This window comes from Haliaeetus leucocephalus, unplaced genomic scaffold (genome assembly GCF_000737465.1).
Source record: "Haliaeetus leucocephalus isolate CR32 unplaced genomic scaffold, Haliaeetus_leucocephalus-4.0 Scaffold157, whole genome shotgun sequence".
Classification (NCBI taxonomy): Eukaryota; Metazoa; Chordata; class Aves; order Accipitriformes; family Accipitridae; genus Haliaeetus; species Haliaeetus leucocephalus.
In genome coordinates, this window is record NW_010972593.1 from 958,203 (window position 1) to 972,997 (window position 14,795).

General features: G+C 44.6%; 1 protein-coding gene across 1 annotated transcript in view; it reads left to right on the forward strand.

The window, feature by feature from the left end:
• Positions 1–14,795, forward strand: part of PTPRS (protein tyrosine phosphatase, receptor type, S) — a 98,543-nt gene that overhangs the window by 22,606 nt on the left and 61,142 nt on the right. The window contains exon 4 of the mRNA XM_010562231.1: positions 5,936–6,124. Coding sequence (XP_010560533.1) covers positions 5,936–6,124 — 189 coding nt within the window. The remainder of the gene's footprint in view (positions 1–5,935; positions 6,125–14,795) is intronic.

The window sequence follows — 14,795 nt, forward strand, 5'->3', positions numbered from 1 at the left end:
AAGTGCTGGGAAAGTTAAAAGGACCAAGTACAAATCCACTAATCTCCACACTGACAAAGTTAGCATGCTGACATCTATTCCTCTCTTTTTCCTCCCTGCTTCTGCATTCACCCACTCTCCTGTTTGTCTTTTCTCTATCTTTCCTTGCAAGGCCTCCTCCTCCTTTCCATCTTCTTCTCTCACTTTCAGAACTAATGCTTAGCATAAAGATGGAGGCTGTTCCACAGCTTGGAGATGAATGTGAGCTGTCATTTGCAGAAGCTGTTACCTTGGCATACTGTGGAGTGTGGAAACCTGGGCCCCAGCTGTTACAAACTCTGCAGGATGGGCTTTGTAGTCATTCTGCAGCCTGTTGGCTCTGCTGTTGTAATCACAGTGAGACATATATGTGTGTACCTTCATGCTATACACATGCATGAACAGTTACAGGATTTCCTCAACAGCAGTGCAGACAGTCTCATGAACAGAAGGGGAAAAAAAATACATTCTTCCCTACTAGATGCAGCTGCTGAAGGGATTGAGAGTAAACCCCTTTTTGCTTATGCACGTGACTACTCCTGGATCAGACCCTGATAGAAATCCACATGCATTCACTTAAAAACAGGAAGCTGCAGGAGAGGAAGCGTTTGGGAGCTTCTGAGAAGCAGAGCTTGTGATGGACACTGTTCAACTTACACAGGTCTCTTAACACCAGCTCTACTGGCTTGTTTGTCCTTCCTGCTCTTCTTCTCAAGGGATGTGAGTTTTGATAGGGCTGTGGAGATTTGTTGTTCTTTCCACAGCTGGCTAGACATAGTGCCTGCAAACCTGATGCCTGCAGAGCCTGAAGAAAAGGAAAAAGTGGGTTTGGGAAGCATTTTCCAGTTATTGTTGACTCCAGCTGCTGTCATTTTTCATTATAACTTAGGCAGAAAGAAAGCTAGTTCGTACAGGCACCCCAGCTCCCAGTTGGTATAGTTTCTCTAAGCTCCACGCTCCCAGGAAAGATAAACATATTTTTTTATTTTTATTATTATTATTGCTTCTTGTATACAGATTATACTTTCCCTCCACTTCTTCAGCAGCCTGAGACAGAGATTCTCATGCTGCGAAGGATTGTCCGCAGCTGAGTGGGCTGAGAGTACAGCGGAGCCTTGCTGCAACTTTCTGCCTGCATTGCCTCCGCTGCTGGGAGGCACAAGCTGGATTTCAAGCAGGGGCCAGACTGGCGTAGTTCTTTGCTCTGTTGAAGCTGATAGAGTTCCGTGGAGGTTACCCTTTGTGAGTCGTTAGTAAATGCAACATGATCCCATAAAAAACAGTGCTTGGTCCAGTTAAATGTAATGGAACAGAATTTACGGTGCCCTGATACATTGCTCGCCGCATAGTGGCCAATGCTGTCTTTTCCTGATGATTACTGCACTCGGGAAAATTGAGGAGAACTGACTATTAGACATATAAGGTCTGTGGTACTTACTATCAGAGTATGATTCAGGCTGCTATGGACAGACTTTTAGAAATTCTTTTTGTGGTGATTCCCTGTTGATTTCTTTTTATGAAGTGTTCATACGTTTCTCGAACAATTCTGGCCTGAAATTTTCCTCACACATTTCCTACTCCAAGAGGACATCTGGTGTGGGCATGTGTAAAGTTCTAGCAAGATCCCTGCTGTTTTGTTGTTTTTTGTAATTGTTGGCTTTCGATCAGCAAAAGGTAAACAAAAATCAGTTCTAGATGCTCAGCATTGAGTCCCCCAGGAGCATATCTTAAAGAGAAGCTGGCCCCTCTGAAATGTTAACCTTGCCACTTGAAAACTTCTTGGCAGTCTTTCTTCAAACTTGACTTGTTTTGCTTTTCTTGTAGTGACCTGAAAATCAGGCAACATTGAAAACAGATTAGTTCTGTAGCTTGTGAACAACGTCAGAGAGATTTTAACTCAGATGCCTTTATAAGGAGGGTACATAAGGATACATTAGTGTAGGGAAGACAGCGTTATTATCTGCACTGTTACAGGGTCCAACACACATATCTTAAGTGTGTATTTATTGTCTATAAGCCTGCAAATTTTTAGTAACATTGTTAGGCTATTCCTATTTTCATAGTAAAGCTTTCAGATCAAAATAAATGGAAGCAACAGACAGAGCATGTTACTGAGACTCCTCCCTGTATTAAAATTGTCTTTGGCTGTGAAATAACAGTTAACTAAGACACAGGTACATACACATTGATGGAAGTAACTTGATGTAATTTCACAAGGTGCATAATGCCAGGATACCTGTTGGGGAGGGGACAGCTGTAAGTGTTCATAAACTTGATGAAAAGAACAGGGATAAGTTTCAGGAGTGCTGGATTTTGATCCTGATTCTGCTTAAAACTGGTGTCACTCAAGCTGCTTCATCTCTGTGTTCTTGGTTCTTCCACCCTGAAGTGAGGATGGTTGACTGCTTAGAGACCAGCCAGCATCCTTGAGCTGAGCCACATATCTCCAGAGAAGAGTGAAAAATTACTCCTCTTCTTCACTTCAGCAGCATCCTCATTGTGGCTTTCTGCATTCAATCCATAGCGCGTCTGTACATGCTCACACCCTCCTTCTTCTCTAAATTATTAAACAACTGTGCACACCCTGCGGGGAAAAGAGCAGCAGCAACACCCGCTTTATCTTTCTTTATCATCTTCATTTCCAGCACAGCTAATTATCTAAACACAGAGCTGCCACCTTCTAGAGCGACAAGGAGACAGTGAGCACCGGTGTCTCCCTTCGCTGTAGCTGGTGACCCTTGCTTTTTCAGTATGACCGTGTGTGTCAGCGCATGCGCCCAGGTTGGTTCAAGGCATGTCCCCCAGCATAGAGCAAGTCCTCTGGTAGGATTTATTATAAATGAACATTGAAGTGCTCTTCTCTCCCTGCCTCCCTCTGTCCCTCCTCCCCTATTTTTTCTCACCCTACTTTGTTCAGTGGCCTTGAGATAATTCACCAGATTTTCATCAGGGGGGCCTTTAAACAACTCAGTCTAAGAGCAAGTATGAACAAGGTGTTTGGGATGCTCTGTTAATGTGGCAAGTGCAACACGTGAAAACATTTGCCTGCGTAAGCTGGTATGATTTTCAGCAGCAGGCAGCTGCCCAGATGTGCCCTTGAAGCATCTTCAGCTTGCGTCTTGGTTCTTTTGTTCTTGCAGTTGCCTGGGCTGCTTTTAGAAAGAGAATTCACAATCCAAACCATTCCTTTTTTATTTATTTGGTAACAGGTTTGGAGTGATGTTTGGGGATTGATGGGGAGGGTGGCAGGGAGTGTGTGTGCATGTCTTGTGGGGATTGAGTTGAGGTTGTAATTGCATTATTACAGGGAATCCAATTGTTAGGGGATGAAGGCAGTTTCACTCTCCTGGCAGGAAGGAAATCTGAGCACTTGAATCGGTGAAATATGTGATGTTCAGAGATGCTTCCTCCGCTGATCTGATCCTCAAATCTGATCACGCCTCTAGTCGCAGTTGTTTTAATTAAACTCAGAGGAATTCTGCACATTGTGCTGCAAGATTAACATTTTTGTTTAATTAGAAACACTCAGTAATAATAGTTGTACCGGGCCTCCCCCAACACACACACACACGTGCACACGCACACACACTCACACACACCCCCTGCCAGTCAAGAGGGTTATTATCTCTGTGGATGAATTGGCTCATGAAATTAACGGACACGGGTTTGAGCCAGGTGGAGTAGCATCACCAGGGAGCAGGATAAAAGCAGTAATCAATAATGATGTCATCTGCAGCCAATGCGGCAGCAGCTCAGCGGCTCCTTAACAACACACCACCGCCTGGTTAAATAGCAGAAGGGAAGAGAAGACAGTAAAAGCCTGGCTGAAAGCTGTGCAAAGGCGAAGCAATTCCCAGGGCCCCTCTGTCCTGAGCTTACTCTTGGGGGGCTGGGGTTTTGCAGCAGATGTGATCTGCAAGAGCGCACACTGTTTGGAGACTCCTACAATGCCCAAGCACAGCCGGGTGAACCGAGAACTCAAAGGTTTGGTTCAGTCCCTAGTTAAAGATGTTTATGTTTCTAACTTAGAAGGCAATATCCTGGTTTAGAGGTGCTTCAGGTGCACCGAAATGACTACACCTTTATACAACTGTGTCCATACTAGGAGATCTGTATTACTTTAGCAGTTATAAAATGGTATGTGTTTTTGTTTGTGGTCACATTCCTTTGATATGTGAGGAGAGGTGTGGTTAATACATTTCACTCTCCAGTGAGTCACAATAGATCCTTTATAACTCTCCAACAATGGTTAGAGGAAGGAAACAATGCATTTTTAAACACGCAATTGAGGCATTTAAACCCTTTTCTTCTCTGCAGTAGCTGTGCACTGCTAATGACAGTATTAGACAAGAGTTTCTTGGCCTTGGGTATCAGAGCATTGCACAAACCTTTAGCTCTGCCTTCATGATTTCATAGATTTCATAGAGTGTGAGGCACAGCAGTGTGGAATAGCTCTTACCCAAATCACGTGTGTTTGGAGCTTGTGTAGAGCAGTACTGGGATCTGGCAATTCTGCTTTGCTCGTACAGGAAAAGGCACCCACCATAGCAAGGCCACTGGGTTTCTCTCTTGTTCCACCGTCTCTGGGTTCAGCCATACGTAGTTTGGCTCCATTCCTTCTGGTACATAATGTGCCAGTAGTAGGAAATGAGCTCTTGTTGTGTTTGCAGTTGGCAGGAATGTTTCCCAACCAAGGCGAGGGTTTCCAGCCCATCTCTGCTGCCGCTGTGAGAGCTCCCATTGGTTTCAGTGGGGGGCTGATTGTGATGTGTGTTACTTTTTTAAAAATCCCACCTTTTTAAAATCCTTTGTTATTTTCCTTCTGTTCCCTCACCTGCTTTTGGGATGGATTCAATGCCCTAGATTCCCGAGGCTGTGATTCCTCAACATGCCTCATTTGAAATGATGGAGAATCCCTATGAAGTCTCACCCTGGTGCCTGCATCCTCCTTCCAGGCTGCCCTCCCCCAGAGACTGATTTTCAGGGGGGGAAAAAATGGCATGTTCCTGAGCTGTATCAGCCAGCACAAGACAGCTCTCTTCCACACGAGTTAGGAGGTCGTGACAAAGATTATGGGGGAAGCACTGGGGTTTTGTATTAGTTATCACAAATTAGTCAGCATTGGTTAGGATTGCCCTCCTCCTCACCCTCATTAGTGAAAGCAAAGGCAAGATTGAGAGGAAGCAGGAAGCTCAGCTGAGCCTGTCTTTTAGGTGCTGGTGCCACGTCCCTCTTCTTCTAGGGCAGCAGCACTCTGAATTAATAAATCTAAAAATCACACCCTGTCTGACAGCACTTGGCTTACTGTTGTTATGTATGTCCCCTCCGGTAACTACAGCTGGATGATATTTCCCTCTCCTTTCTCTCCTAGTTTCCACTGTGTCTTTGACAGGCCTTTTCACATAGTCGCTTTCATTATTTCTCTTGTGCAGTTTGTTTCATACTGTGGGGTTTGGAGGGGGAAGATGAACCGCTCCTTTTAAATGTGAGTGTATAGACTGTACTCGGCAGTGCAGGGATCTTTGCCATATGTGTGCACAGCTTCTGCTGTAAAAACAAATAAGTGCGAGTCACTTACCTGACAGAGGGATTCAGTGCAAGACCTGGAGAAATTTTGAAATGACTACTCCCATGCCCCAAAGGGTTTTAATAGATTGCATTTAAATGTAGAATCTTCTTGTGGGACATTAGAATAGTCACATGAAATGGACAAGCTGGTAAATTTTACTGTATAATGTGTTTTCACAAACCATCTATTGGACCATTTACCATAGCCTTGTTTTAAATTGCATTGCACAGAGTACTGGGCAGCAAGTCTGCCTGATGCTTTCTTCGGTGTATTCCGTTGAACAGCTCCACCAGCTGCCCCGGTTCCTCGTACGTGTTTAACCACTCTTCCTTTGTTCTCTACCACCAGAGGACCAATTACCTCCCGGCTTCCCAAACATTGATATGGGGCCCCAGCTGAAAGTGGTGGAGCGGACACGAACAGCCACAATGCTCTGTGCAGCCAGTGGGAACCCAGACCCAGAGATCACTTGGTTTAAAGATTTCCTGCCTGTTGACCCCAGCGCAAGCAATGGGAGGATAAAACAACTGAGATCAGGTAAGGTCTCTGTGTGAGACTAGAGGAATTGAGACCTAGATAGAGATGTGAAGAGACTGCTCAGAGGTTTCTGAAGCAGAAGAGAGAGCTGATAGACATGGGCACCACTGGTGTGGATTGGGGCATTAGCTTTTCTTTGGTTTTGGGACTTGAAGTTCTTACCCAGGGAGTGGTTGGAGTATTTTCCCCTCCAACCCATCCTCCTGGCCTTCCCTACTGCCTAGCTGACATAATGGGAATCCCAGCAGGGAAGGTGGTTCCCATCCGGGGGACACTGTAACTAGTTCACTGGATAACAGTGCTCTTGTGGCTGAGGGGAAACTGAGGACTGGATTGGGGCTGAGGGTTTACTCCTCAGACCAAGAACTGGGTGAGGAAGAAAGAACCGCTACAGCAGACATGGCTTTTTAGGCCACACACACCTGGTATAGGGTCCACAGCTCAGGCAACCTCTTACTGTCGAAACATGATCCTGTTTGTGTAAATTGAGCCTCTGAAAGCTGGTGTTGAAGAACAGCTCTTGCAGGATCTCTCTGGCATCAAGTCCCTGCAGTCATCGCTGGAGAGCAGTTGTGAGCATTCTGGAGTGACCCCTTGGTGCTCAGTGGCACTGCCCGTGGAGTGGATCTCCATGAACAGATGTACCCCAGCTCTGTGGCTCTTGTCAGTTTTCTGTCTTTCCCCATCTGCTTGTCCATCTGTCTCTTTTGTTTCTTTTATGTTTGTTGTTTTGTGTGTGTGTTAAGGTGACATCTCTTAATATTCACATTTCAGGAGCTGTTTTTATACTTGTTAAATCTGCCAGTTCACTGCGTGAGAATGTGTGTATGTGTGCAAGGAGGGCACAGGTGTATTTATTTTTGAATGCCACTGATAAAGCACTTCCATTGATAGCTGCAAAAATGAAATAAGCTTTGGAAGTTTTACCTTTTGACAAAAACTAACCTGAGAAATAATCTTTTTCTTGGACTGACTGCTTTGACCCAGCCTAGAGAAAAGATATCTGTGTGGTTGGACCTAGCAAGCACTAGTGTCACTTCAGCTACTCAAAACGTTCCTCTGGCCAAGCGAGATGGAGCATTTTGAAGAGTCTTTTTTGGCAAAAGAATGGCATTGTTGTAGGTAAAGGGAAAGCAGGAGCTTCAGTGAAGCAAGTGAGGTTGCTGTGTTCATATTAGATGTTTTACAAGTCAGCCAGTCAAGTGATACCTGACTACTTCTGCCTAGACCTCTGCTGGCTCTGAAGAATCAGTTCTGACTACTGTAATGCTGGATCTGAACATCAGAGAATGTTTTTCCTGTTGCCCTGTTCAGTAAAGATTCTACATAAAGAGTTTTAGTTCTGTGGGCCACCAGTGGAAAAGATTCCATATAGTTCCAATTCAGTGTAGTTTTTCTACACCTCCATAAATGCATCCTTATTCAGTGAAGCAAACTTACAAGCAGATACTTAAACTGCTTTGTTGAATTAGAATGGATTGTTGAATCCCACAAACACAGATGAGATTGACCTCCCTGTTTTATCCTAACAGCTGAGGCAAATGCAAATGCAAAAAATCACTCAGCATAAATAATGAGAGGTAAACTAGAATTATATCATGCTCTGTGACCATGATCTGAAGTGTGAGTAATGCACAGGCAGATTATTTTTAATACATTTATCATCTTGCTGGAATGCCTTTACACTCTTTAACTGGGTTTGATCTGGTGTTTTCCTTAAAACCACCTGAGTGCTGCATTTTTATTCCAGTGAATTGGTTAGCCTCAGAGTGAACCCTTGGCCTTTCTGATAAATCAGAGGATACCTGCTGAGAATTAATCTCATTTACAGCTGCTTTGAATTAGTAAGCTGGTGAAACCCTGAAGCATCCCTGTTGTCCTTAGGGGCAGAAACCTGTTGGTTGTGTGAAAGGGAGTGCAGATTCCTGGACTGTCAGGACGTCTGAGTTCCCCTATTTCATCTACTTTTATGGCCTTTCAAAACTTGCATGGTTCTGTGATGCAAAGGCCTGTGAAAGTGCAAAACATATTAACACTAGGGTCGTCTGTACTGTGTTAATATTTTGGTCAGTGGAAAGGAGTTGTTTTAAGACCAAGGCAGAGCAGATTCAAGCCTGTATTTGTAACCTGAGTGTGATGTGCAAGGCAATGCCTGTTTGAGCGCTGACGATGTGAGTGCTGCTAAAGTCAGAACTTAATTTAATACATTTATCTTTCCAGAAAACAAACTTTGCTGCCAGAAGTGCGGCACTAGCACACATTAGGGCATTGGATGCTTCAGGACACTGCTGATGAGCTTCAGTGTCTTTCACCCACAGGTCGTCAGTATGACTCCAGCCCAGCTTCTTGGGGATTAACAATTACACCCAACTAACGGGTGTTTGACAAGCCCTCTGTGAATAGGAGTGCAGGGAGGAGGAGTGACCCTGGTAGTAAGTCACAACTTCATTGCTGCACATTGTGCTAACAGATTTAGCGCAGAAGCCAGAGACTGTGTTGCCTCTGAAGACTTATCTGTGCATTGCTCCCTGATGGAGACTGGGACAGGCTGGGAGAGCAGCAGGACAGGACAGTCACCCAGATTCTGCCCTGGAGGCGAAGGCGTCAGGATGTCATCCGTGCTGCTTTATTACAGAGGCTGTTAAGAACTGAATTTATATCAATGTATGAGTTAGTGGCAAACATGCAAATTAGCTCATTAAAAGGTACAAGTGAAATGTCATACACAGAGCTCTGCAAAACTGGGTAGCCCTGTCCAGATTTGGTTCTCATTTATATTAAAACTGAGCGTTTTGCTGGCAATATAAATGGACCTCCGAGACCATGGTCATTATATTCACATGATCCCGGGGACTGATTTATGTTACGGGTCTTCAATATAATTGAGAAACAGGTGATACGTCATTAACCATAGTGGCTTTTCTCTATCCAGTATTTCTTCTTCTCCTTTCCATCTCCAGATAAACTTTCCAAGCCATTGGGAATCTTATAATGCTCGGGGGTTTTGACTGAATGAAAAGCTGAATTGTTAGTCAAAAGCAAATGGGAAGAACCTCTGTCTAGGCTCCTGCTTCCCTTAGGCATACATGAACATCTCAGCCTTAGAGACCCAGGTTGTCTAAGAGTTTAAGTGGTCTTGGTGGTGGAAAAGAAACAGATATTTCTGCTTAACCCCGATGCAAACAGTCTCAGGACATTTAAAGAAGAAGCCAATGTCCTTTGCTCAGCCGTGCCACCTAGGGGGGATAATGGGAGGCAGCCTGCAGCCACCTTCTTACATCATAGAAACACTAAAACCTTTTGTGTCTTGTGTGTGTCTTTTGTTTTGTAAATAACTGGCTATAACAAACTTCTTTTTTCTTTTTTTTTTTTTTCCCCCCTTTTTTTAACATTCAGAGACCTTTGGTAAGTTTGTTCAATTAAAAAAAAAAAAAATCAAACCAAAAAATCCCAAACCTGCTAATGTCCAGACTTGTAACCCTTGCCCTTTAAACTAATTCCTTTGTAACAGCTTCTTAAGAGGCATGCTATGCATTTCTTCTACTAACTCTTTCAAGTAGGGATATTCTGCCCTCTTAATAAATTTCTGCAGGGGTATTGCAGGCTACAAAAAGAACAATAATAATAATAATAATTAATATATCTGTATAAAAAGATAACACCTAAATATTAACCTCCTAACATTGGATAGATTTTTGTATCTTAGCAACAGTTGTCCTGGAATTCCCCAATTACACAATAGCTTGTACCCTGGAACTGTGATAATTGTGTTCACACCTGCAGGAGGTCTTGGAGTTTCACATCTAACAGGGTTATTGGCATTTTCAGAAGGGAGAGGTGGGGGTGCAGCATTTTCAAATTGAAGCTGTAAATCACAGGTCATCAGCTATGGGAAAGGGTTGAGCAAAGGAAAAGCCCTCCCCCTGCTCCAGATCATCTCTGTCCCTTGAGAAGCCAGGAGCCTGTCTGCAGAACTCACGTCACATTTCCTCCATGTGCCAAGTCCCCTTTTGTTATAGAGATGTAGCAATTGCAGCTGTCAGCCAGGATCCGGCATTTTAAAATTGCAGAAGACCCTTGATGATTGCTTGCTTGTTTAGAATAGAAAGCTCCCTCCAGCCCTCGGGAGAAGAGCATAGCACACACATGTTCTCACACGTGGCCTGACAGAAGGTGGGGATGTGTTTTCTGTCATTACTATGGCAATGGTGACTGTCCTCCTCTCCCTGTTTTCAAGGCTTGGAGAATCCGTAGGCAGCTTTGATATGTGGGAAGTCAGAGGAAGGGGTGGTGGAAGAGCAGATCCCATCCTCTGTGAGAGAGGGGGACACCCGCATGTGGTATTCTGCCTGGCACCATCTTGGTCCTTTATAATCCAGAGGCAAGTCCTTTAAGCTGCCTTTTGCCTCTGCTGCTAAACACTAGGCTGGCCATCTGGGCTTATGCAGCCTCAAAATTTGGCCTAAATAGGCAGATCTCCAGATCCTAGGAGGCTGTGGAAGGCCATATGAATAGTTAGCACGTGGCATCTCCAAACCAACTTTTCACTCAGAAAGTCAGCATCCAGTGTGAGTTCTTCCTCCTTTACTTTTCCTGCAGAGCTGGTGCCCTTATTCTGCCCTGAGCAGTGGTTAGCCTTGTGCACTTGTTCGTGCACTGTTTAGGACACCAGGCAAGCCAGCTATTGAACACAGGTGCCTCCCTTCCACCACCACGACCCTATATCAAATCTTACAGGACCTGTCAGAATTCTTCAGAATAATTAATCTATTTCATATCCTCTTCTAGCACCATCCTGCTGCCCCTGTGTTGAATATGAAGCTGGTTAGATGTGAAACTCCAATAGTGAAAATCTACCATCTGTGTCTCTGCCACCATTCGAACTGCTGTTCTTTCCTCACAAGTTACCTGATCTCATTCTGATTCAAATTCTGCTCCCTCCATCCCTGGTGTGGGGCATCTTGCAAAACATGTTTTGCTCTTCACCTCTGTGTTCTGTGTGCCAAAGTTAGAACTGGAAAGACCAAGGTGGCATTGCTTGGCTTATCTTGCTCTCCAAGAGCACTGTCTCCAAGACAGTCTGTCTCCGAGAGCTGCTGACAGCCTATTTCCAGGGGCAGTGCTGATGCTTAGAGGGAACGGGGAATAACTAACCTACAATGACCCAAGAAGGTAGCGTATGCTGTTGTATGTATGCTTACATAGCTCTAACTTCCAGCATGTTTCTCCTGTCAATTAGAGTGAACCTTTGCAGGAAATTGCCAGGCTTAGCCAAGGCCAATGAAGCTTTATAGCAGTGGGTGACGTTGGGGTCTCTTCCCCTCCTCTACCCTCTTCCCATTAGCCTTGTTCCAGATTTGTGCCACAGATGGCAGATTTTCACTCCAGTTTCGAGACAGAAGGATGTATCAGAGGCTGTTTTTATTTCCACTGAATTGAACTATAACCCTCTGCTGCTTAGTCTCTCTCTCTCGCTCGCTTTTTAAACCCTTCCTGCTGTCTCCTGTGTGGAGATCTGCCCAAGTACACGCTCCCCCCACCTCTTTCTCTTTCAAGCGCTGTCTCTCCAACCTTTGTCCTGATAGCTAACCAGCCTGCTTTATTAACCTTAGCTAGTTCCTAACCCTAACTAGATGCTAACTTTTCTCTAGCAAATAACCTAACCTTTTAACTAGAAGCTGAGTATAACTAGAATCTAATATCCTAACACTATAATACCTCTCTTCCCTCATCTCCTTTGAAAAATAAAGGTGAACTGTAATCAGTATCTATATATTTTTACCTTCTATCCTGAAAATGGAGGATTGAACCGCAGCACAAGAATGAGCAGGGCTGAAGGATAAGGAGGGAAGGGGTTTTCTGGTGGTTAAGGCAGAAGATTGGCACACAGGAGGCTTTGACTCCTGTTCTTGCCTCTGCCACAGACTTCCCTCTGTGACCTTGGGCAAGTTGCTTCACCTCTACCTCAGTTTCCCCATCTGTAAAGCGGGGGTGATAATGCTGCTGTACCTCACTGGGGGAGAGGACAGAGTGTAAGGCTGCTACTTATCATGCAGCATGCTATATGAGCCCTGGCTGGGAGGTGCTGCAGAATGACAGCATTGTTACCATTGCAGAGAAGCTCTTGCATTTCTCCCTAGTAAGAGGCAATACTTGTAATTGCGGAATCTGCCCTGTTCTCAGGATTGGGGTAAAAACCAACCAACTAAAACCCCTTCTTTGATAAGCTGTGTGACAAGTTTGAATGCCGCTGTGAGCAAAAGGACCTGCCGTGTTTTCAAAGGAAGATGGTTGCAACCTCAGGAGGTCAGACGGGGGGACAGTGATTTTACCATTGCCAGTGGCATGGTTCACCAGCCACAACGTCACTTCCTCTCATCTGTGAGACCTGCCTAGGCAGAAGACTTATGTTAGGCACTTAGGGACAACTGGAGGGGGGTTGAGTAAAAATAACTCAAGGGAGATGCAGTCAACAGGCAAGTGTAGCAGGACTCTTCTCTCTCCATACAACTCCCTCTTGCGCTGGCATTAGCGAGGCTTCCAGAGCAGTTGCAAGAGGTAGCCCTTTCACTTGTACAGTAGTAGCATGGCCTTCTTTAGTGCAGAGCATCTGGCTTCAGTCTCTGTGCAGAGCCACTGAAGGATAACTGAAGGTCCCGATAAGGACATGCATTGAATTCCTTGCACATCTGTGCCAATAACTAAAGTTTGGAACTAGGAATTTGCTAGCAAAGGTGGGCTCAAACCTGCAACTCTTAATGTGACGCAGGGTACCAGGATGTCCCTGGCTAACATGGCCATAATGCCAACCCTTTTCCCCAGGAGTGATGAAGATAAATGCAGGTTCATCATATGTTCTGCAGGTAGCAAACAGTAATGTTAGCTGAGAGCTTGAAGATTTTCTTGGCATTCTTAGCAACAAAATGGAGCCAGTCTTAAGACTTTTCAAGCCAAGTGCCACGGAGGCTCTGTAAACAGCCAGCTGAATTGGACTGCTTTAAAAAGGGCATCCCCACCTTAAGTACCCCGAGCCATCTTCAGTCTGTCCCTGTAATTTAAGATGAGGTAGAACAGGAAGTTTCCTACTGGGAACTGTCTTCCTTGACTCAGGTCCTTTTCCCACGGGCAGTCCAGGTGTTTGGGGTTTTACAGTCTTTTCACTTATTTTCTTTGTTTTCTTTGCAGAAGGTACACCGATCCGAGGTAAGACACCCCCAGCTCACTCACTCACCCACTCTCCAAACACTTCTCTTCACTCAGTTCCTGTTTCATTGACCTGTGCTCAATACAGATTGTTGTTGTTGTTATGTTTTCTTGTCCTGCTTTACCTCTGGATATTTCTTTTTTATACCTGTCTTTATTTTATGTATGGTTATAATGTCCTTTTTTGTTTGCTGGGTGCACTTAGTAATACCGATACTGTTACTCTAATAACGTCTCAGGCTGCACTGCCTCAGATTTATGGTGGAGTTTTAAGAGCTAATCTCTCCAGGACTGTGAAAGACTGAAGTTTATCTTGAGCATTAAATGCTATCAAAGCTTGGTAAATACTTAGGACCTTCTCTTGATTGGTGCAAAGTGCTCCTGAGCCACTGGTGGTGGTGAAAGTTTTCCAATCCTTGCTCAGTCAGAACTTCAGCACTTACCATCTCAGCATACTCATTTGTTTGGCTTCAGAGCCTTCTTTCCCCTTCCTCCTCACTCTCTTACCTTTAGGTTTCTCTGGGAAAGATACCAGTGGTAAGTAGCTTCTGCACTGTCTCTTTAATGGAGCCAAAAAGATACTAGACCTCAAGCTGTCATGGAAAATCAGCAGGAATTGGGTGTGCAACCCTTAGAAGACCCTGCTTTGGTTTTATCTATGCTGGCAAATTTAAAAGTCCATAATTCTCTGCTGGTAAAAGCAACAGGAGGTGCTGTAGGTGAGATTTACTTTTTCACACATCATCTCTATTGGCTCCTGACAAGTGCTGAAAACTGACTGACCTCTCTCAGCATAATTTCCACCACTGCATTCACCAGCAAAGCTGCAGTGGTCAAGATGAAAGGGGTGAGTCCGTATTCCCCTGACGAAGCTGCCTGCCTGCAGTTCATGGTTCTGTTCCTGCTCTGCAATGTGGCTTCATCTCCCCTTGTGTACGCTCAGACAAGCAATGCTTGTGGGCCACACAAAAAAATTGTCTGGAACCAGTGGAAGCAACCCACAGATTTGTCCAAATTAACAGAAATTTCAAGGAAAACTCACTGACCAGCTCTCCACCAAAGTGGAACTTTCCAATAACAGAGCATGCTCAAGCTGTAATTCAGTATGAAATATGCTCAGCTGGTGTCTCAGTGTGAAGCTTCAGTCTGTTTGGTTTCTAACTCCTGTTATGCTGAAATACCTACAGATTCTTTTGAAATGAATTTACTTTGGTTTAGTGGTTTGGGTGGGGTTTTTTTGGTTTTTTAATCCTATCTGTTCTGCCTTTGGGAGCTACCAGGCACAGTGGATGCTGGCGGGAGTCACACTATCACACCCCATCCCTGTCATAAATACTCACACAGCCTCACGTCTTCCCACGCAGCATCCTTTTTCACCCATGCACACACAGAGGAACATGAGCTCCGTGTCCTTCTCATTTGAACACATTGGTTTTTCCTTCCTGAAGAGGCTGTATCTGCAACTAAC